The 24667-nt window shown below is 43.0% G+C and overlaps 1 protein-coding gene across 2 annotated transcripts in view; it reads right to left on the reverse strand.

The window, feature by feature from the left end:
- The window catches only part of CD99L2 (CD99 molecule like 2), a 110798-nt gene that overhangs the window by 6694 nt on the left and 79437 nt on the right, over nt 1–24667 (reverse strand). For both annotated transcript variants that reach the window (XM_079910477.1, XM_079910476.1), the window contains exons 5-9: nt 17750–17818; nt 17539–17634; nt 15158–15223; nt 989–1027; nt 386–505 (exon numbers count right to left, since the gene is read on the reverse strand). In XM_079910477.1, coding sequence (XP_079766603.1) covers nt 386–505; nt 989–1027; nt 15158–15223; nt 17539–17634; nt 17750–17818 — 390 coding nt within the window. The remainder of the gene's footprint in view (nt 1–385; nt 506–988; nt 1028–15157; nt 15224–17538; nt 17635–17749; nt 17819–24667) is intronic.

Here is a 24667-nt window from a genome sequence, read left to right on the forward strand (position 1 = left end):
AAGTCCCGGGGATGCCTGCCTTCTGCCTCCGAAGGGCCCAGGGTGAGGTCTGGGGCCACGTGGATATCCAGGGGCTCTCCTGTTCTATGAGAAACCCAGGGCTCACCCTTGGAAGATCAAGGTCACTGGGCCCAGCCCAGTCCTCTCTTCCAGGCCGCTTTCACTTCAGTTTGGCCGACGTCTGTCCCCAAGGGTTTTAAAAAGTGCAGCACCACCTCCACCTCAGCCCGGGGAGATCTGCTGAGGAGGTGTCTTGGGCAGGCTGTGGAAGGTTACTGAATCTTAACTTGCTCGGGGTTCTGCCCCTTCCCCTCCAAAGCCCTGGCCCCTCTGTTCACGTCGAGCAGCGGGAGGGTGCAGGCGGCCGCAGGGCAGGTCCACTTACGCTGAATGCTGAAGCAGAACTTCTTCTGCTGGTAGGAGATGTAGCTGGAGACAGCGCCGATCAGGGCCATGGCCAGAGCGCTGGCCACGCCGGCAATGGTGCCGGTCTCTGCTGACATGCCTGGGGAAGGCAGAGAGGCGGGGTCAAGCCCACGACACCACAGGGATTGGCCCAGGCACCTGGCTCCCCTCTACCCGGCGAGCTAAGCTGGTTCTAGGGCCCGTGACCCCCAAGCCAGTGTGCGGGGCTGTGCCACTTATACCGAAGGGCGGAAAATGACACAGTGTGCCCATGGGTCTACCAAGTACTTCCCGTTTTCCGTAAGGATTTCCATTTTGAGCGGCTTGAAAGGTGGCCGTGGAGGCGCTGCAGCCTCCACCCCGCCAGCTGAGGCTCAGATAGGCCAGCGGGCTGCCCCTGGGGCCACTTCCCCGGGATCCAGAGCTTCACGCTCAATCCCTTTAAATGGCTGCATTCCTCTGCTGGTGGCCTCACTGACGGGTCTCTACCAGGAACCGTCACGGGAGGGTCGGGAAGACCAGCTCTGAGACGAAAGCGGGCCAGTTTGTGGTTTCCAGCGGAAACCTCGGGACTCAAACTCACCGGATCCTGAGTCGTCCTCGCTGCCATACTGACCATCACCTGCAGAAAGGACAAAGCCGTCAGTGTCCTCCGTGACCACCTGCTCGGCGTCGGGAGGGACAGCTCCTTCCCGACTGGCTGAGCCTTCCGGGTCCACCTCTGCCCCAGGCCCTGCCAGCACAGCCCCTGTGGGCTCTGCCCTGACTGTAGCAAGACCTGCTTCCTTATGCCTGTCACCTGCCAAAGCCCAGGTGGGACGTTTTATTTTTGAAGTGACAGCGACTGTGCACCGAGAACGTGTTACATCCTGGCTCTTCACACGCAGTCCGCTGGGGCAGGTGCGCCCAGCAACCATCCCCAGCGATAGCGCAGGGAGCAGAGGTGCGCAGGTGGGGGACTTGCCGGCAGGTGGCGGAGCTGAGCCCACGCCAGGCGAGCCTGCCTCTGAGGGATAACACTGCGTGGGTCCCATGCATCTAGTGTCCCCTGTAAAATATATTTATCGTTTACCTAATTATAGAAACACGGTGATGTAAAACTTTGTTTTAAAAAAGGACGGAAGATCAGCATGGAAATATTTCATCATCCTACTACCCAAAGAGATTTACAGTTAATATTTCAATTTCTTTTCCTCCTGTCCTTCGCCCTTTACCTGGTTTTCTTCAAATCCAGGTGCTTCTGCTCATGTAACTTAGGTGTACATACGGCGCCCTGACGATATGCTACAGAATGAAGTGGTAATCAGGAGTTTTTTAAGGGCCATCCACTTCTGGCTTGGCCTAGAGTTTGAGTTGTTCTTGGAACATAATCCAATGCAGGCTGACAATCGCCTATCTAGGATTTTGAAATTCAAAAGGCTCTGAAATACCACAGAGATGGAGAATAGATTAGCGGTTGACAGGGGTTAGTGAGGGTGAAGACGGAGGGAGTTGGCTGTGATGAAAAGAGGGAAACCGGAAGGATCCCTGTGGTGACAGAAGTGTTCTTTTCTTAACTGCAGTGGTGGCCACACAAACCTACATGTGATAAAATTTCATAGGACGAAACAGACACTCTCTCTCTCTCACACACACACCCTGCCCAGACAGCAGCTCCCTAACAAGACACCGGTGCCATTTAGGACATTAATTAGCCTTGAGCACCCCCTTCACAGGCACCCTCTTCTCCTCAGGACATAATGCTCATTAATGGAGGGAGCCCGTGTTCCCAGAGCCCAGGGTTCTTGGGGGAAACTGCTCTAGTGTGCTGGGGGGATGTAGGTGCACGAATTGTAACAAATGTACCCCCTCCGGTGGGGCATGCGGCTAATGGGTAGGCTGGGGGCGTGGGGAACTCTCTGTACAATGTGCTCAATTTTGCTGTGAACCTAAAATTGCTCTAAAAAATAAAGTCTTTTTTTTAAAAATAAGAGTCTTGGGGGAGAAAATGAGGTCTGCTATGTTCCCACCTGGGACTGAATCCTCGAGTTAAATGCAGTTTACAGACATCCATGATTGGAAATGAATGGTTATTTACAAAACAAGGAGCAGTGGCGTTTTCAAAAACACAATCACTGCTGTCGGAGGAAGCAGAGCAGAGAGGAGGACATGAGTCACCCTGTGCATTAACGTGTGCACAGCGAGGTCACTCGTGAGGACTGGCCCATCACTGGTCCCTTCTGCTGCGCCAGAGGCGGCTGTCATCAAGGGTAGCGGCTACCCCTCACAGGCGTCCTCTGCTGACGTGTTCATGTCACTAGATTTCCAGATAGGAATGAGCAATTCAACCCACTCTTTGGTTCGCCTTGAGCTGGAATGAAGCTGAGTGTTCCCAAGTCTCCCTTTCCCGATTAATCCTTGATCACGAGGATTCACAACAACTTGAACCTCACAATCTGTATGGCCAGGAGCTATGAGGGTGTTACATGATCTCCAGGGGCATCTGGAGAGCTCTGGCTCCCCCTGGCCGTCAAAAATATTCAAATGCTCAATTCTTCAGTCTCTAGGAATCCCTGACTATCTGACCATCTGTGATTGGACAAAAGCATTTTTCTAAGAAGATGACAAATAAATGTTACTCCCTCCTCAAAAAGAAATGTGACCCCATCCTGTGGGTCACTCACTGCTCAGATGGGCACGTGGGCTGAGATACTAAGAGGTTAAAGAACAATTGGAAAAGAAGACCCCAGGCATTCTAGATCCTTCCATCCCTTCTAGTTGCATGAGCCTGAAGTAAAGTCAGCCACCAAGGCTTGCCACTGGAGTTAGCCAAGCCAATGTCACAGTTTGGATCCCTACTTGGCCACTGAGCTCCATTCACTTCCTCTGAGCACAGGCTGAACCCAGCTCCTTTACGAAATGCACGCCATGCAAAAAGTGGTATTGGGCCAACTGAGGCCCCACTGGCATAACAAATTTATCCAAACCAACACCACCAATGGGAGTACGTTTCCAATAAATATAAAATGGATGAAGTCATAAAAGCACTACAAGAAAATGCAGGACAACATTTATATTGTCTTGGGGTAACGAATGACTTCCTAAACCTGGCCCTCAAGCCAGGAGCCTGAAATGGAAAAGATTATATCAAAAGTCAAAACCTCCATACTAAAACCACAAGAAACGAAAGGGAAAAATGGATAAATTGGACTCTGTCAAAATTAAAAACCTTTGTGCTTCATAGAACATCATCAAGAAAGTGGAAAGACAGCCCACAGAATGGAAGAAGACATGGGCAAATTCTATATCTGACAAGGGATGAGTATTGAGAGTAAAGAACTTCTACTACTCAATAAAAAGGCAAATAATTCAATTTTAAAATGGACAGAGGATAGGAAGACACTTCTCCAGAGAGATATACAAATGGCCAATAAGCACACGAAAAGAGCTCAGCATCCTTAGTCACCAGGGAAATGCAAATCAAACCCACGACGAGATACCACTTCACTCGCATTAGGATGGCTACAATCCAAAAACGGTAAATAGGTGTTAGTGAGGATGCGAAGAAATTGGATCTTTCAGGCAATGCTGATGAGGATGTAAAATGCTACAGCTGCTGTGGAAACAGGTCGGTGGTTACTCCCAAAGGTAAACACAGAGTCACCACAAGACTGAACAATTCCACTTCTAGGTATACAGACCCAAGAGAATTGAAAACACCTGACCACACAAAAACTGGTACACTGATTTCATTGCCGCATTAGCCGTAAAAGCCAAAAAGTGGAAACCACCTAAAGGTTCATCAATTGATGAATGGGTACATAAAATGTCTTTGGAAGGTATGAAAAGAGATTAATAATCCCTAATGTAAAAGGAGCCCTTACACATAAACGAGTAGAAAATGGGACAATGGGCGTGAATAGGCAATTCACACAATATATTAAGAGTGTCTAATAAGACAGAGGTGAAAAGTGTTTCACTTCTTGGATGCAAAGACATGGAAAATTTAAACAGGATAGCATTTTGTACTAATCAAATCTGCGAAGATTACAAAACTAAAATACCCAGTGAAAGTGAGTATATGAGCAAACAGACAGCTGTTTCCTTCCTAGTGGTGGAATGGCAGCTGGCACAATTGGAAAGGAATGCCATGTGGCAGTACACTCAGAGAGCGGCATCTTTAAAAATTTACACCTCCTGTGACTCAGCAGTTCAAGTTCTAGGAATTTGTCTGACAGACAATTAAGGTTTTATACATTTGGCGATGAGGAAGTTCATCCCAGCACTGTGCACAGTAGTGAAAAGCTGGAGGAAAAACCCTCTCTGTACAAATATAGGCCCTGGTTAAGGAAGTCGCAGTGAAACATAATATTACGCAGTGGTTGACATGACTTTTTAAAGGACTCCCTAATACAGAAAAAGATATTCGGGGTATTATTGAATTTAAAAACCTGGTTTTAAAAAGGTAACACAATCCCATTTTTGTAAAAATATTTACGAATATATACCTTATGCATAGAAAGAGTACTCCCTAGATGGCAAAACAATAAACAACTATTTTTCATAGAATGTTTAAAATATGCAAGCCTCACGCAAATCTATCCACATCTACTTTCCCACAACTGGAGAAATAATTCAAAGAGGTTATTTCACAGGTCACTGGCAGGACCTTCATTTTCATGGACAATATGTTTTGTATCCTCACCTGCCTTCTGAGTTCACAATTATACATCACAACTACATACCAAAGAGTCTAGAGTCGCCTTCTATTGTACTAGAAATTCCCCGGTACAGCATATCTCAGATTACAATTTGCTTTGAGTATAGACACCTATACATGTAGATAGTTATGGAATGCCAGAGCTCTAGGGACCACTGTCATAGCGATAGTGACTGCCATAGCTGTAGGGACTGCCACCATGGCTCAAGGGACCCCATAGCTATAGTGCCCACCATAACTACAAGGGCTCCTATAGCTATAGTGACCACTGTAGCTACAGAGAACACTGTAGAACAGGAGGCATTACCCTGTTGTCAACAGAAATGTTACCTCAGCATCTTCCAACATAAAAGACAACAACGCACACACTGATACGTATCAATCTTGAGTCACAACAGCCGCATGCCTGTCAGACAGGGATGCAATGCGTTGACGTGTCCCTCACTGACAACTGTGCAATTCCAGGCTCACAGCCAGTGCCTGACACGTCTGACTTGCCATGGGCATGGAGAGCCACGTGACAGTGGTAGATAACAGCTAGAACGGCCGAGGGGGGACGTTCAAGTGTTTCAGGACCTTTGTAAGTATGCTAGACTTCCAGCAGCCACAGCTAGGAGTTTGAGATTTTAAAAATTATCTTCACATTAAAAAAGTGGCAGCAGGAATGCAAAGTAAAATTTTAAAAAACTGAAAAATGAATAAACAAAGAGGGACAAACACTTGCTTCAAATGACCCATGGTTACAAAGTCAAATCGAACTGAAAAGAGTCAGCCAGAACATGGCTCCCTGAAAGTCTCCAAAGCCCATCTCCTCCATCCCCCACCTCAGGGAAGAGAACGGTCACCCTACCCTCTAGATAACGTGACAGGTGCCCCAACCCAACACTGAGCTGTACACCCCACCTACCTATGGCAAGCTCCCAAGACACCAGAAGTTATCTCAGAGAAAAGCCCTGTGTTCACGCTGCCCTCGTGCGTGCGTGCATGCGCGTGTGTGTGTGTACGTGCACGTGTGTTGGGGGCAGGGGCTCTGAGGGAGCGTGTGGGTTTTTTCACATTCTAGAACACTAGAACCAGAGAGCTGTTCTTCACATCTGAAACATCCTATTTCTTCATGTTATGAAAGCTGAAAAAAAAAAAACAGAAATGGGTCCATAGAGAGACATAGAAAGGGCTGTCTGGCGGCAAGTCCCTAACTTTTTTCAGCTCCCAATAGAAGGCAATGTTGCTGGGGTAAGCCCTTCCACTTAAGCTCTTTTGCCATGATTATGTTCCCATCGAGACCCAATTCCCTGTTGCATGAGATCAACTTAATGGCTTGGAAGGGACCATGACAGCGCCCAGATATTTCGAGACAGTGACTGTAAATACAGTCAAAATGGAAGAGGAACGATTTCTTTAGACTCGGGAGGGAAAGTAGATAAACACAACGTGGTATATCTACACGAGGGAGTATTATTCAGCCGTAAGAGGAAATGAAGTACTGAGCCGTGCTATAACGGGGATGAACCTTGAATACATGCCAAGTAAAAGAAGCAATGCTATACGATTCCACTTAAATGAGGTACCTAGAGTAGTGAAATTCACAGAGGCAGAAGGTAGACTAGTGGCTACTAGGGGCTGCGGGGAGGGGAGACTGGGGCATAACTGTTTAATAGGTACAGTTTCCCTTTGGGAAGGTTCTGGAGATGGATGGTGGTGGCGGCTGTACACTTTCGATGATTAAAATGTAAATGTTATGTATATCTTACTACAATAAAAAAAATTAAACTCAGTAAGGAACCCTGGGGGCCTGGAAGACTCTAGAAGACTGGAGGTTCCAGGTGGGGAGCAAGCAGAGGCCTCAGCAAGGCTTCCCATGTGTGGTATTAGAAGAGAAACAAGTGGAATGAAAATTCAAAGGCAGGAAGCAGTCTGCTGAGTCTGTCCAGGCACCTGCGAGACAAGAGGGGAGAGCAGAGGAAGCTGTCTGTGCAAAGCCCTGGAAGGCAATCCAAGATGCAGGCTCCTGGGCACCAGAAGGCTGCAGCTGGAGGGAAAGAACACTGGAAGCTACAGCCAAAAACAGCTTCTCATTTAACCCTGGGAAGTAAAGGTGATGGGCTCCCGCTTCACACGTGGGGACACCTTCACACACCTGGAGGGGAACGTCTACATCTCTTTAGAGGTGTGGGTTTTGACTCTTGCCTCTGGTTTTAAGAACTGCATGCTTTGGCCTTAAAAACTACCATCTGGGAGTGAAGAGTGCTCAATCTGGTTCTAATATGAAATTTTCTTTTTTGACTAAAAACAATGGTGCAGTATTTTCTGCTAATGACATCCCTGCTCCCCTCCACGCTCTTTCCCAACTGAGGACAGACACCAGGAGCCAGAGGAAGATCAGGTAAGGCGTTCACTTCATGAACAGGGCTTCCGAGTACTTCTCCGCTCCGCCCGCCCCCCCCCTCACAAAACCACCTCGGGGAGAGCTGGGTTCACAGATCAGATTTATAGAGTTCACCTCCCGTAAGAGTGCACACTTACCCACCAGTTACATGAGGGGCACAGCCTCCCTCATCGTTCCCTTTGGGGTCCAAAAGAAAGCATTTCATGCCACGATGCCATCACTCATGTGGCCCAGAGGGTCGTCAGCCTAGCCAATCAAATGTGTCACTCTTCGTGGGAAAGCGTGGGCGGGAGGGTAGAGAGCAAAGCCAGGTGTTTGGTCCATCCTGGTCCCCTTCACTTCAGGAAACTTTTATTGGGGGTGTCAGGGATACACAAGGAAAAAGGTGCCTGCCTTCAGAAGCCCAATACAGCAGGAGTGAAAAAGCTACACATGACTCGCTGTGACTCAGTAATGACAGGGGCTATGCTGTACCAGCAGGATGACAGAAGTTCTACGAGAACCAAAGGCACGAGATGGGCGCTGTGCCACAGGGCCACAGAGGGGAGGGGCCTCCAGAGAGGAGGGGATCTTTGAGGTGTCCCTTAAGGGATCAGTGGCTGAGCATTTGCTAGACATGAGTGGGAATTCATCTGGTGGAAGAAAGGCATTTAAACAGAGGACCAGCATGTGAAGGCACAAAGATAGGCATGGACCAGCTCGTTCACATGTTTGGAGGCGAAATGAAGTTGACGGTCTAGGGCAGAAAGATATGTCAGCAGGATAAGGGGCTTGAACTTATCTTATAGGCATTAGGGAGCCACTCAAGAGATTTGTTGTTGTTTTGGCTTAAAAATTTTTTCCCAACAATTAAGAAAAAGTTCAAACATTCAAAAAAGTTGAAAACACTGTACAGTGAACACTCATATACCCACCATCTGGATTCTATAATTAACAGTTTACATTATTCACTTTATCATATGTCCATCCATCCCTCTATCCATCCAATCTTATTTTTGTGATGCATTTCAAAGTAAGTCTCAGACATCTGTATGCTTCGCCCATACACATATTATAACCTAGAATTCCATGTTTGCTTGTGATTCCTTTTTTAAGGTAAAATTTACGTATAATAAAATACTAACCTTACATGTACCATTTTGTACGTTTTCGCAGATGCATACACCTGTGAAACCCATACCCCCACTGAGATACAGAATTAACATCAGTCCAGAAAGTTCTCTCATGTCCCTGTCCAATTAATTTGCATTCTCCCCCCAATCCACAGCAGCCGTGGATCTCATTTGTAACATTAGAAATTAGTTTTACAAATATTAGAACTTCACATGACTGGGCTCATATAGCATGTACTGTTTTTTTCACTGGCTTCTTTCACTCCGCATAGTACTTTTGACATTTATTCATGTTATTCTGTGTATCAGTAAGTCATTCCACTGTATGAATATATATTGATAATTAGGCTGTTTACAGTTTCTTTTGTTGTTGTTTTGCTATTATAAATAAAGTCGTTTTTAGAATTCTGTTATAAGTCTTTTTTGGACATAAGCTCTCATTTTTCTTAAAAATAAGTGAAATTGCTGGGTTACTGGGGAGGTCTATGTTCAGTTTTATAAGAAACTTTACATTCACGCCAACAACGTACGAGCATTCCAGTTGCTCCACTTACGCACTAACATTCAGTATCTGTCAGTCTTTCCGATTTTAGCCATTCTGGTGGCTGTGTTGTGATAACTCATCATGGTTTTCATTCGCATTTCCCCAATAAAGATTTTGAGCATCTTCATATAACTTCTTTTATGAAGTGTCTCTTCGGCTCGTTTTTTGTTTGTTTGTTTGTTTTGGTTTTGGTTTTTGTTTTTTTGTGGTACGCGGGCCTCTCACTGTTGTGGCCTCTCCCGTTGCGGAGCACAGGCTCCGGACGCGCAGGCTCAGCGGCCATGGCTCACGGGCCCAGCCGCTCCGCGGCATGTGGGATCTTCCCGGACCAGGGCACGAACCCGTGTCCCCTGAATCGGCAGGCGGACTCTCAACCAGTGCGCCACCAGGGAAGCCCTAGGCTCGTTTTTTAATTGGGCTGTTTGTCTTTTCATTATTACACAATAGTGTTAAACAGAGGACTGACAAGATCGTGTTCCTGGTGATTCTCTCTGGCAGCTGCATGGAGGACAGGCTGGAACCAGGAGACCAGTTAAGAGATTAAGGTAATGACCCAAGGGTAGGTGATATGGGCCTGGGCTTGAGGGGAGGCAAAGAGAAGGAATATTCCAAATTCCAAAGATACTAGCAGAGAGGATGTCTGGCATGAGGGGTTGAGGAGGTCAACGAATCCTCTTCTCAAACAGCAACTATAACCCTGGACAATCAAAGACAGCCATTTCAGGAAACAGATTTAGTTCCTGTGAGAACACCTGGAATCTGAGGCCTTTTCCCCCAGGGTTGCTCTCATTTCCCCTTCTCCCAGGTCTTTCAGCAGCTAGTTTAACTGGGGAGAGGTGGACAGGCCATGGAAATCAGCAACGGTACTACAGCTGCCAAACGGGACCCACATGACTTGGAGAGCCAGCAGCTCCTTTAGCCTGAGCAAGCTAACCGGTCAACTAGCCAGGGATTTAACAGAGACGTGAGACAACCATAGGGGGTTTGATACACTCTCCACGTAGCCTTGGTTGCCCCGAAGCTGAGGACGTGCCCAGCAGAGACAGTACTGGTATTGGCTGAAGGCCAGCTACGGACAGCAATGGAGCAGAATTGAGAGTCCAGAAACAAACTCTTACATCTATGGTCAATTGATTTTCCATAGGAGCCAAGACAGTTTAGTAGGGAAAGGAAAATCTTGTCAACCAGTGGTGCCAGGACGATTGGATATCCACACGCAAAAGGATAAAGTTGGACTCCTATTTCCCACCACACACAGATGAACTAAAAGATGGAACAAAGGCATAAATGTAAAAGCAAAACCAATAAAACTCTTAGAAGAGGACATAAGAAAACATCTTCATGAACTTAGTTCTTAAAACACCAAAGCATGATCCGTAAAAGAAAAAAAATTGATAAATCGAACTTTATAAAAAAATTAATTTTATTATTTGGTAAACAACACTATGAAGAAAAGGAAGAGACAAGCCACAGACTGGGAAAAATATTTTTAAAATCATATACCTGAAAAAGGATTTGTATCCAGGTTAAAAATAGGACTAATAAAAGCAAACTGAATTTTTCACATGGGCAAAAAATCTGAACAGACTTCAAAGAACAGTATAAAATAAGAATATAAAAAGATGCTCAACATCACTTCCCATTAGGAAAATACAATGAAAAAACAATTAGATACCCCTACACAAGTATTAGAATGCCTAAAATGAAAAAAAAAACAAAAAACATACCCTGACAGAACCCTCTTACACTGCTGGTGGGAATGTAAATTGGTGCAGCCACTATGGAAAACAGTATGGAGGTTCCTCAGAAAACTAAAAATAGAACTATATGATCCAGTAATCCCACTCCTGGGCGTATATACAGACAAAACTACAATTCAAAAAGATACATGCACCCCAATGTTCACTGCAGCACTATTTACAAAAGCCAAGACTTGGAAGCAACCTAAGTGTTCACTGAAAGATGAATGGATAAAGAAGTTGTGGTACATATATACCATGGAGTATTACTCAGCCATGAAAAAAGGAATGAAATAATGCCATCTGCAGCTACATGGATGGACCTAGAGACTATCATACTAAGCAAAGTAAGTCAGACAGAGAAAGAAAAATACCATATGATAACACTTACATGTGGAATTTAAAATATGACACAAATGAACATATCCACGAAACAGACTCACAGACACAGAGAATAGATTTGTGGTTGCCAAGGGAGGAGGGAGGGAGGGAAGGATTGGGAGTTGGAGATTAGCAGATGCAAACTAGTATATATAGGATGGATAAGCAACAAGGTCTTACTGTTGTAGCATGGGGAACTATATTCAATATCCTGAGATAAACCATAATGGAAAAGTACATATATATATATATATATATATATATATATATATATATATATATATATATATAGCTGAGTTACTTTGCTATACAGCAGAAATTAATACAACATTGTAAATCAAATATACTTCAAAAAAAATTTGTTTAAACCCTGACAATATCAATTGCTGATAAGCATGTAGAGCAACTGGAACTCTCATTCATTACTCATGGAAAAGTATTGGGTTGGCCAAAAAGTTCGTTCGACTATTCCCATAAGATGTAAGAGGTCGGGTTTCCCAAACGAACTTTTTGGCCAACCCAGTATAATGGTACAGCCACTTCAGAAGACAGCTGGGAAGTGTACTGCAAAGCTAAACATAGATTTACCATATGACCCAGAAATTATACACCTAGGTATTTAGCCATGTGGATTGAAAACTTACGCCTGTACAAAAACCTGTATGTAAATATTTATAGCAGCTTTATATATTTATATCACCAAAAGCTAAATGCAACCGAGATGTCCTTCAATAGGTGAATGTGGTACATCTAGACAATGAAATATTATAAAGAAATGACTTACCAAGCCATGAATAAACATATAGGAACCTTTAATGCACATTGCTAAGTGAAAGAAGCCAGTCTGGAAAGGCTACATACTGTATGATTCTAACCATATGACATTCTGCAAAAGGCAAAAGCTATGGAGATGATAAACAGATTAGTGGTTGCACGAAGAGAAAATGGATTAGGGTTGAGGAAACAGAGAGTGGCTGAGTACCAAGGGGTATACAGAAGAACTTTTATGGTGACAGACTGTTCTGTATGGTACTTGGCTGGTGGACACATGACTATATGCATTTGTAAAATCCCATACGAATGTGCATCACAAGGCGTGACCTTTAATGTATGCAAGCAAAACACCAACCAGGTTGGTGGGGGATCCCAGGATGGAATGTGGACTGTGACAAACGAATGCATCTGCATTATAAACGCATGTCAGAACTGCACTGAAACTGTAAGGTAAAGACAAAAGAAGAAAAACAAACACTGGACTGTAGTTGGTAAAGCTGCGTCTCACAGGGGTATGGGTTAACAATTACGATTGCGCTATACACGTATAATACCAGAATTGAGCAAGTAAGCAAACAGTTGATGGATGGTAGGTTTCTCACTCTCAGAGAGAGAAGTTAAAGGTCAGCAAGAAAGGAATGCTAAAATATGTCTCCAACTGTAACCTACTGCCAGAAGGCTTAAGTATGAACTCGTGCTTAGGTTAACACAGATGCTGATGAATAGATACAGAAATAATTATAGATACATATATACACACGGTTTATTAATAAAATACATCCATGTGTTTCCTAGTTGTGCCCACTTAAAGGGTTTAGAAGTAGCAACATCCCACTAATGAATGCACTCAACACCCAGATCTTGGTTTCTAATACCCTCCCCTTTCAGTGGGGAAGAGAATGACATACCACTGGACGCTCGAGGAAAGAGACCCACCAGGCAACAGTGTTCAGGAAGAAGAAGTGAATGAGAACAAGAAAGTGGGAGAGTGCCAGGTAGGGCCCAGGAGGAAAGAACGTGAAGGAGGAGGTGGTCATCAAAGTGAAATGCTGCAGAGGTCACATGAGACAGAGGGCTGTGACCACCAAGAGATGACTGGGGACCAAATAGCAACTCCGGGGGAATGGGAGGAAAGGCTTGCATACACTAAGGTGTAGACCACAGAGGGGGCAATGACGAGATGAAACTGACTGGCTCGAGCTTCTCAGTCAGTGAAAATGCTAGGGAATGGAGGAGGCTGACGGGACCTGTTGATGAGAGACAGTCGCTACTACCTACAGACAAAATACGGGGCACCTACAGGGCCATTAGAAATGTGTTCTTGAGAAAAAATATACAACAGATAACATACTATCTCAGAAATACACTCCAAAACTATAGCTGAGTCTGTGTGCCTAAAACCCACAGTTAGAAAATGCATTAATTAGGACTGTTTTTATGCTGAAGATCGTCATTTATTTCAATGTGGTGTTTCTTCTTCATACTTGGCATTAGCACGTTTGCATAGAGAGACTGTCTGAGAACTTCATCGTGTGCTTATCATAACCTAAGGTTCAGTTTCACACTCGTATTTTTTGCCGGGACTCTCTACTTTCTTTTACTGACACCTATAATGACAGAGTATATCTTATGCTAACAATTGATTATTCTTTACAAGAGAAATTCAAATCTGAGCCTAATTAATGAATTTCCTAGCACTTCTTCCTTGTTAAAACAGGTACTTTTAATAAGGAAACCCCTCTCTTCTCACCATCTGGAAATACCATTTGTCACCCGGGAGTAATTGGCTAATTTGCTGGGTTTGCCCTTTAAATGTTCCATGTTCTCCTGACACCTGTGAGTTTCATTTAGAGGTTTTTGGAGCTTTTTACTCAAAATGACACTGTTTGGAAAGGTGGTTTGAAGGACAGATTCGACTACAGTATCCTTTAATCAGAACCACACTGTTCCCATACGAAAGGCACACAATTCCTACAAGAAAGAAGCAGATGCTAGTGCCACAGCCTAGACTGTGGGGAGTACAGCAGGCTGACACTGGAAACAATCACATGTTACACTCGGAACTTGCTGTTACACTCACAACCACAAATCACAACCACAACAGGGAATCACCAAAAAATGCTATACCCACAACTTAGCATCACAACAGGTTACCATCACAATAGTTACAATCATAAAAACTTACCACCAGAACTACAAGTTATAATCACAACATACCATCAGAACAGGTTACAACCACAAGTACCAACCACAAATTACAACCCTAACTTATTTTGCCACATCAAGTCTGGCTAACATTGTCTCCATACTAGGATCAGATCTTGCCAACATATTAAGACAAAAGGTTTAAGTCTTTGGGTGATTTGCGGGGGAACTAAAACTACCTGCCTTGGGGGAGGGTGTGACTATGAAGGGCTGACACATCTGATACAATTTCATCGACCCAGACCCATGAGTGCATGTGTCCATGTGTACAGACACACACACACACACACACACAAGTGCATGCACTTAATAACAATATTGAACAACTGTCAGCTTCCTGGTTTTGACAATGTAACTATAGTTTTGTCAAGATATCAGGGGAAGCTGGGTGAAGGGTACACAGGAATTTTCCTAAACAATTTGTTTATTTTTACAACTTCTTGTGACTCAAACTACTGCAAAATGAAAAGATTTTAAAAGATATCTGACTTGCTACGGGTGTCTTAAAAAAGCTCTTGTCATGATGAGTTTTGCTCCCCCCATCCCAAGAGTGACAGGCTCCCCAGGTTGCGAAGGCTGTTCCCAATGAGTCCTGTGACCTTCAGTTACTGTAACTGGTGCTGCCTTGGCAAACAGCTTCTGCTAGTGTGGACACATTAACCCATGCAGCAACTTGGCTTAAGGAACATCAGGGAAAATGTGTGGCTTTTCCAAACTGGCTCATAAATGCCCCCTTGAGCTGCACAGTCTCTGTATCATTCCAAGTCAACCCCAAACTGCAAGCAGGGATGTCTAGGAACTAACTACCTTTGATTTCCCAGAGTCTGAGTAAGAACACCTCCAATCAACCTGGTTGCTGTATAATCCCGTCTTTAACAAGAATAAGGCATTTGGACAAATCAGTGCTCCTACCTTTACCCCTGTCAGGTTTGTATTCACCGCCCCCTACTATGTCTTCAAGATCCTTGTCTGAAAAACCTGGAGAAAACAAAACACACATCTCAATGCCAAAAACATTTCTCAGAGACAAGAAATTTGTTACTTAATGTTGTCCAACATCCCCAGAAAGTGACCGCCACTTAAGAGGACCCTTGATGAATGCGTAGGCAAAACTCTAAAGGGGCCCCCAAGATCCCTTCCCATCAGTGTACACACCCCAGTATGCCATGACTGGGCGCGAGTGGAACCATGCATGGGATGGCTATCAACCCGTGATTAGGTTATATTACATGCCGAGGTGAACGGACTTTGCAGACGTAATTAAGTTACCACATCAGTTTGACTTGGCATTAATCAAAAGGCAGATTTTCCTGGGTGAGCCTGAAATTAATCAAGTGAGCCCTTTAAAACAGGGTTGAGGCCCTCCTGAGCTCAAACACTAGAAGCAATAGACTTAGCCTTCCTCTCCCCCTCCCTGCTCTTCTCTACTCCCCCCTCCCCTCCCCCTCCCCCCTTCTCTCCCTTCCGTCTAGTCTCTGTTTTTTCTCCTGGTGGTCTTAAAGAAGGAAGCAGCCACTTGTTCTAGAACTGCAAGGAAACGGTTCTCTGCCAACGAGCACACGAGCTTGGAAGACAACCCAACCTCAGCTGAGACTGCAGACCTGGATGACACTGTGACTGAAGGTGTATGAGGTTCTGAAGAGAAAAACTCAGCTGAGCTGTTCCTGAACTCCTCACCCAAAGAAACAGCTTGTGATCATTTGTTATGGTGGTAACAGAAAACTAATACAAGGAAACCGAAAAATTAATTTTATTATAGCTCAACCGTTCAGTACACATCTTTTAATATTCTGTGATGAAGTGGGAAGCGTGCTTACGGCATTTCTGTTCCACTCCAAAGTCCTATAGTTGACTCAGAAAAGCACATGTGTGACTGTTTCAATTCGGCTTTTATCAGCTGCTTTCTGTCATGAAAGACTACTTTTACTAGAAAGAAAGAATGATGGGCTAACTGTGGTATGGCAGCTTGAGTATTTGGAAGGTGTTTTCTTGAAAATGAATGAAATGGGGCTGTCACTTTAAAGAAAACCACTGGCAGTACTTGTTGCCAGTGATAATATTTCAAACAGAAAAGAGAATTTTGAAAAATGTATATCTACCACTGCGAGCTTAACAACTTGCCAATACTTAAAGACTTTTTCTAATGAGATGGTGGTGATATTAACAGATGTGAATTGGGGGCACTGCATAATGAAATATGGCATTATTTGGAAGGTCAAAAGACTTAAGAACATCAATATTTTCCAAATGAGCAATGCATAATGCACAAAACCATGAATGGGTAAAGTTCCACTAAAAAGTACATGAGGGGGCTTCCCTGGTGGCGCAGTGGTTGAGAGTCCGCCTGCTGGTGCAGGGGACGTGGGTTCGTGCCCCGGTCCGGGAAGATCCCACATGCCGCGGAGCGGCTGGGCCCTGGCCGCTGAGCCTGCGTGTCTGGAGCCTGTGCTCCGCAATGGGAGAGGCCACAACAGTGAGAGGCCCACGTACAGCAAAAAAAAAAAAAAGTACATGAGGATCCCTGGGGAGTTTAATGAAATCAACGATGGAAAATTCACTGATATGGTTTCACATTCTACGGTGCACTTAACCTATAAGAAACAACCAGTGGTTGAGTTTGGGTGTCTTACCAAAGAAAAATGATGTGAATCAATGATCTGAAAAGTCTATTAAAATATTCTTCCCCTTTCAATGGCGTATCTCTTATAAGGCCAGATCTCCTTCATATACATCAACTGTAACAACATATCACAACTTGAGCCCAGAAGGAGATGGAGATGTGAGAGTCTAGCTCTTCTTTTTTGGCCGCACCACAGCAGGCGGGATCTTAGTTCCCCAACCAGGAAGTGCGGCGTCTTAACCACTGGACCGCCAGGGAAGTCCCCTAGCTTTCCTACTAAGATAGACATAGAAATTTGCAAAAAATGTACAATGATACCACTTTTCTCACTAAATTGTCTTTATCTTGCCATAGTTATTTCTCATGAAATCTGCTATTTATGTTATTAACATGTGTGTATTTGCTGTTGTTCATTTTAATTTTTCTCCAGTTTTAGATTCAAAGATGATAAATATCGATAGACGTGACCCACACCGCAATAGAGATCCTCCATAATTTGGGGAGTCCTGAGACCAAAACGCTTGAGAACCACTGTGGTAGGGTTCTCCTGGGCCTTGAAGCGCCCCAGCTCTGCCAGGCCAGGAGTGGCTCTGTGCGCTGCTGTAGTTAATGAGCTACACCCTGACCCGGGAGCTACAGCACTGGCCTGTGCCTTCAACCAGCTGTGACTTACCTCCTCCTCCTGCACTCGGCTTCCTGTGGCCATGATCTTGATCATTTCGATCATCCAAGGCATCGGCCAGGTCAAAGTCTTTTTCGTCAGGGGGCCCTAAAACGTAAAAGACAAAGCCAGTTGGTTAAATTACAGGCAGCTCATTTGGACATGGCCCCAGGGAGCTCCACGGGGTCCCTCCTTAGTGCCCTCCTCAGAACAGCCGTGTTACCTGCAGGCTTTGCTGGAGCTCTGGTCGCTCCCGGTCTCCTGGTTGTGGTGGTGACACGGTCCCATCTCTCTAAAAGGGGGAAGGGGGACAGCAAGGGGAGCACAATTAGTAACACACACAGCAGCCCCTGCACGGCTCAGGGAAGTCACAGCATGCGCACAGCACTCCTGTCCTGGTCCTGAGGTCCCTCTGATGCCTCTGAAGAACCACCTTGAGGATGACAAAGAGATGCAAGAGGGTTTACAGGAGACGAGTTCTGCTTGCTTTTCTTCACAGGATGGGTGGTGAGGCGGACATGATCCCACATTTGATCTGGTGATTAGTGGAGCTGGGACTTGAGCCCAGATCTACAGGAGATGACCACATGCTTCAGGGGGTCCCAGAGCTGGAGCACAACCCGAGAGCTCCAAGCCTTGGCCGTCACCACTCTCAACCCGGCACCGTAATCACAGGTAATACTGCCCAGGGATGAAGTGACGCTATGTTCCCAGTAGAGTATGGGAGTGTCTCATCAGCTGAAAGTGGTTACAACACCAACAAAATATTGTATATAAGTGTGGTTACTGCTGTTAATACTAGGTCTTTCCGCTCAACCATATTCCTTTAAAATTGTGGACTTCTTGCACATCAATTACGTAGCATGCCACACAGGAGTTTTCCAGTAGTTTTTCTTGAACTTCAAGACTCCCATAACTGTTCCTATAATTGGAGGTAGCAGAGGGACAGGAAATTTAAGGGAAGGGAAAGGCATAGACAGTGCTGTATACAGGAAGCACTTAGAATAGAAGCAGCAATGTTTGTGGGGGAAAAAACCTCAATGACTTTTACAGATCAATAACGTAATCCTCAAACTGCCCAGGTAATTTACAATGCATTACCTATCTTTTTTGGATAGAGCCTGGGGTTGTCTATGGATCAAAGAATTATAAGTCTGAGTCTTCTGGAAAGAGTGTTAAAAACACAGTAAGACATGACCTGCCAGTTCTCACTAGCAATAAAGGGGGATGTCACATAATGATAAAGGACCAATCCACCAGGAACACAACAATCGTAAGTGTGTAAGCACCAAACAAGAGTCTCAAAACACATGAAGCTAAAATTCACAGAGCTGAGAAAAGAAATAAACAAATCCAAATACTCTACTCTCAGCAACTGACAGAACTACTAGAATGAAAACCAGCAAGGACATAGAAGAACTAAACAACACAGTCAACTAACAGGATGCAACTGGCATAATGGACACTACCCAATCGCAGCAGAGTAAGTAACTGTTTAAGCACCCATGGAATATTCACCAACAGATCACACCCTGAACCAGAAACAAACCTCAACAAATTTAAAAGTATGGAAGTGATAGAGAGTGGTATCTCTGACTATAATGGAATCAAACTAGAAACAACCAAACCAAAAACAAGTAAGAGAAAACAAGAAAATCTCTAAACACTTGGAAATAAACAACACACTTCTAAATAAAACAACGGTCAATGAGAAAGTCTCAAAATGAAATTTTAAGAATAAATAGCCCTAATGAAAATGAAAATACAGCATATCAAAATATGGGAGATGTAACTAAAGTAATGCTGAGAGGGAAGTTTATAGCACTAAATGCTTAAATTAGAAACAAAGAAAGGTCTCAAATCAATAATCCAAGTTCCTAACCCAAGATACTAGAAAATGACGAGCTAGATACTAGAAAAACAAACCCAAAGCAAGCAGACAGAAGGAAATAATGTAAGAGCGGAAATCAATGAAATTGAAAATAGAAAAGTAAAATAGATCAACCAAACGGCTTGTTCTTTGAAAAAGTCAGTAAAATTGATACACCTCTAGCCTTACTAACAAATATAATTGAAGAAAAAAACCCCAAAATACTAATATAAGGAATGAAACAGCAGATATCATTATAGATTCTGCACTATTAAAAGGATAATAAGAAAACGCTATGAACAACTTTATGTATTTGACAACTTAGAAGAAATGGACCAATTCCTTGAAATCCACAAACTATCACAACTCAACTCAATCCCATGTTCACGTAACATAAGACTAATATTGTTAAGATGACAATACTACCCAAAGTGATCTACAGATTCAGTGCAATCTCTACCAAAATCCAAAACAGTTTTTTGGGCAGACTTAGAAAACCCCATCCTAAAATTCATATGGAGTCTCAAGAGACCCCAAATAGACAAAAGAATCTTGAAAAAGAAGAACTCACTTTCCTGATTTCAAAACTTACTACAAAGCTACAGCAATCAAAACAGTGTGGTACTGGCATAAGAACAGACATATAGACTAACAGAACAGAACAGAAAGCCCAGACATAACTCTATGGTCAATATGTTCTTGACAAGGGTACCAAGAAACTGAATATCCACATGCCAAAGAATGAAGTTGGACCCTTACCTTACACCATATATAAAAATTAATTCAAAATGGATCAAAGTCCTAAACATAAGAGCTCAAACTATAAAACTCTTAGGAAAAAACATAGGGGAAAATCTTCATGATATTGGATTTGGTAATGACTTCTTGGATATGACACCAAAAGCATAGGCAACAAAAGGAATAATAGATAAATTGGCCCTCATCAAAAGTAAAGCCTTTTGTGCAAAGGACACTATCAAGAGAATCAAAAAACAATCCCAGAATGAGAGAATATATTCATAAATCATATATCCAGTAAGAGATTAAAATCCAGACTATATAAAGGACTCCTACAACAATTTAAAAAATGAGATTTAAAGATGGGCAAAGAACTTGAATAGACATATCTTCAAAGAAGATATACAAATGGTCAATAAGCACATGAAAAATGCTCAAAGTGTTGGTCATTAGGGAAATATAAATCAAATCCACAAGGAGATACCACTTCACACTCATTAGGATGGCTATTATCAAAAGAAAAATGAAAAATAACAAATGTTGGTGAGGATGTGGAGAAATTGGAACCCTGGTATGTTGCTGGTGGGAATGTATAAAATGGTGCAGCTGCTGTGGAGAACACTTTGGTGATTACTCAAAAATGTAAACGTAGAATTACTACCTGATCCTTCGATTCCACCTCTAGGTATAAGCCCAAAAGGACTGAAGGCAGGGACTCAAACGGATACCTGCACAATGTTCAATACAGCACTATTCACAACAGACAAAGGGTAGAAACAACTCAAACGTCTGTCAATTTATAAACAGATAAAATATGGTATATACACACAATGGAATATTACTCAGCCTTATAAAGGAATGAAATTCTGATACATGCAACAACATGGACAAACTTGGAAAACATTACGCTAAGTGAAATAAGCCAGACATAAAAGGACATATTTTGTATGATTCCACTTATTTCAGGAAAATTCTTAGAGACAGAAAGTAGAACAGAGGTTAGCAGGGGTTCAGGGTAGAGGAAAATGAGGAGTTACTGTTTACTGGCTACAGAGTTTCTGTTTGGGATGAGGAGAAAGTTCTGGAAATGGATAGTGGTGATGGTTGTCCAACACTGGGAATGTACTTAATGCCAATGAACTGTACATTTAAAATGGTTAAAATTGGGGCTTCCCTGGTGGCGCAGTGGTTGAGGGTCCGCCTGCTGATGCAGGGGACGCGGGTTCGTGCCCCGGTCCGGGAGGATCCCACATGCTGCGGAGCGGCTGGGCCCGTGAGCCATGGCCGCTGAGCCTGCGCGTCCGGAGCCTGTGCTCCGCAACGGGAGAGGCCACAACAGTGAGAGGCCCGCGTACCGCAAAAAAAAAAAGAAAAGGTTAAAATGGTAAATTCTATGTTAGTATGTTTACCACAATAAAAAAATAATTCAACCTAGATGAAAACACAATCTGAATATTTCTATAACCATTAATGAAACAGAATTTTTAATTTAAAAGCTCCTAAAAAAAGAAATTTCCAGGCTTTTTGATGGTTTCACTGGTAAATTTTACCAAGCATTTAAAGAGGAATTAACACCAATTTTATAAAACCTCTTCCAGAAAATAGGGAGGAGGGATATTTCCCAACTTATTTTATGAGGCCAGCATTAACCTGATAATAAACACAGAAGAAGACTGTATTAAGAAAAAACTACAGCCCAATCTCTCTCCTGAACTAATATATAAAATCCTCAACAAGATATTAGCAAACTAAACAGAATGTATAGAAAGAATTATACATCATGAACAAACGGGACTTGTTCTGGTTATGCAAGGCTGGATCAACATTTGAAAAACAATGTGCCCTACGATATCAGTGGCCTAAAGAAGAAAAAACTCATATACAGGCATACCTCGGAGATACTGTGGGGATGGTTCCAGACCACTGCAATAAAGCGAATATTAATAAAGCAAGTCACATGATTTTTTTTTTTTGGTTTCCCAGTGCACATAAAATTATGTTTACGGGCTTCCCTGGTGGCACAGTGGTTGAGAGTCCGCCTGCCAATGCAGGGGACGCGGGTTTGTGCCCTGGTCCGGGAAGATCCCACATGCCGTGGAGCGGCTGGGCCCATGAGCCATGGCTGCTGAGCCTGCGCGTCCGGAGCCTGTGCTCCACAACGGGAGAGGCCACAGCAGTGAGAGGCCCGCGTGCCACCAAAAAAAAAAAAAAAAAAATTATGTTTACACTATACTGTAGTCTATTAAAGTGCAACAGCATTATGCCCCCCCAAAAATGTATGTACCTTAATTAAAAAATATTTTATTACTAAAAAATGCTATCCATAATCTGAGCCTTCAGGGAGTAGTAATCTTTTTGCAACAGGAACATCAACGATCACTTATCACAGACCGCAGCAAATATAATAATAATGAAAAAGTTTCAAATAGTTTTGAATTACCAACACGTGACACAGAGACACGAAGTCAGCAAATGCGGTTGGAAAAATGGCACTGATAGACTGGCTCAATGCAGGGTCACCACAAAACTTCAATTTGTAAAAACGCAATATCTGCAAAGTGCAATAAAGTGAAGCGCAATAAAACGAGGTCTGCCTGTAATCTTATCAACGTGGAAAATCCAATGCCCATTTATGAAAAAAATTCAGCAAATTAGGAATACAGGGAAGTACCTCAACTTCATAGAGAGCATCTAGAAAACACCCATAGCTCTTGTCAGACTTAATGGTGAAAGACTGAACACTCTCTCCTGAAGATCAGGAACAGGCCAAGGACACTGTTCTCACCACTCTTATTTAACATAGCATGGGAGGTTCAACATTGCAATGAGAAATAAAAGACATACAGATTGGGAAGGAAGAAATAAACCCATCCCTATTTGCTGATGACATGATCATCTATGTAGAAAACTCCAAGGAACCTACAAAAAACGCTTCCTAGAATCAGTAAGTGACTTCAGCAAGGTCTAACGATACAGGAGCAACAAATATCAAAATCAATCATATGATAGCAATGAACATACGGAATCTAAAATTAAAACACATAACCATTTAAAATTGTTCCAGAGAAAATGAAATACTTAGCTGTACACTTGAAAAACATGTACAGGACCTGCAGGCTGAGAATTACAATATGCTTATGAGCGAAATCAAAGAAGACATAAATAAATGGAGAGACATACTGTGTTCATGGATTTGAAGACTCCCTTAAAGACATCAACTCTTCCCAAATTCATCTACATATTTAACACAAGTCCTATCAAAATCCCAGCCAGCTTTCTGTAGACATAAATAAACTTATTCTAAAACTTGTATAGAAAAGCACAGGCCCTAGAATAGCTAAAACAACCTTGAGAAAGAAGAATAAAGTGGGGGGGAAATCAGCCTACCCAGTATTAAGGCTTACTTTATGGTTACAGTAATCAAGACAGTGGCAGAAGGGTAGACACATAGAACAGTACAACAGAATGAACTACCTAGAAAGACCTGCCCAAATATGCTCAAGAGATTTCTGTTAAAGGCGCAAAAGCCACTCAATGGAAGCAGGACAGCCTTTCCGACAAAAGGTGCTGGAGCAACTAGGCATCTATAGGCAAAAATAATGAACCTTGATCTAATCCTCACACACCTCATACAAACCCTAACTCAAAACTGATGACTTTTTTGGGTCTTAAGTGTACATCTATAGAACTTTCAGAAGGAATGATATGAGAAAAATCTTCAGGACTAAGGGCTTGGGGAAGAGTTCATAGACTTGACCATAAAACCATGATCCACAAAAGAAAAAAATGGATAAATCAGACGTCATCAAAATTAAAAATTTCCTTTTGTGAAAGACTCTATTAAGAAGATGAAAAGACAAGCTATAGAGTAAAAGAAAATATTTGCAAAACACATACCCATCTAAGGACTAGTGTCTAGAATATATGAAGAGCTCTCAAAATTGAACAGCAAAATCAAACAATCCGATTAAAATGGGCGAAAGACATGAAGAGGCATTTCACTGACGGGTTTACATGAATGGCCAATAAGCACATGCAATCAGGGAAATGCAAACTAAAACCACAATGAGGTATCACTACACACCAATCAGAATGACTAAAAAAAATAGTGATAACACTAAGTGCTGACAAGGATGCAGAGAAAGTGGATCACTCATTTATTGCTGGTGGGAATATAAAATGGTACAGCTAGTCTGGGACACAGGTTGGCAATATTCTTAAAAAACGAACCCTATGACTACCATAGAACCCAGCAATTACCCACCTGGGCATTTATCCCAGAGAAATGAAAACTCATGTTCATACAAAAACCTAGAGCCCAAAACTGGAAACAACCCAGATGATCTTCATAAATAAACTATAGTACATCTACATCATGGAATACTATTCAGCAAGGAAAAGCAACAAACTATTGATACATGCAATGCCTTGGATGGACCTCAAGGGAATTATGCTGAGTGAAAAAAAGCCAATCCCCAAACATTACCTACTACATGATTCCATTTACATAACATTTTCTAAATTGCCAAATTC

The sequence above is a fragment of the Stenella coeruleoalba genome (genome assembly GCF_951394435.1).
Source record: "Stenella coeruleoalba genome assembly, chromosome: X".
In the NCBI taxonomy this organism is placed as follows: Eukaryota; Metazoa; Chordata; class Mammalia; order Artiodactyla; family Delphinidae; genus Stenella; species Stenella coeruleoalba.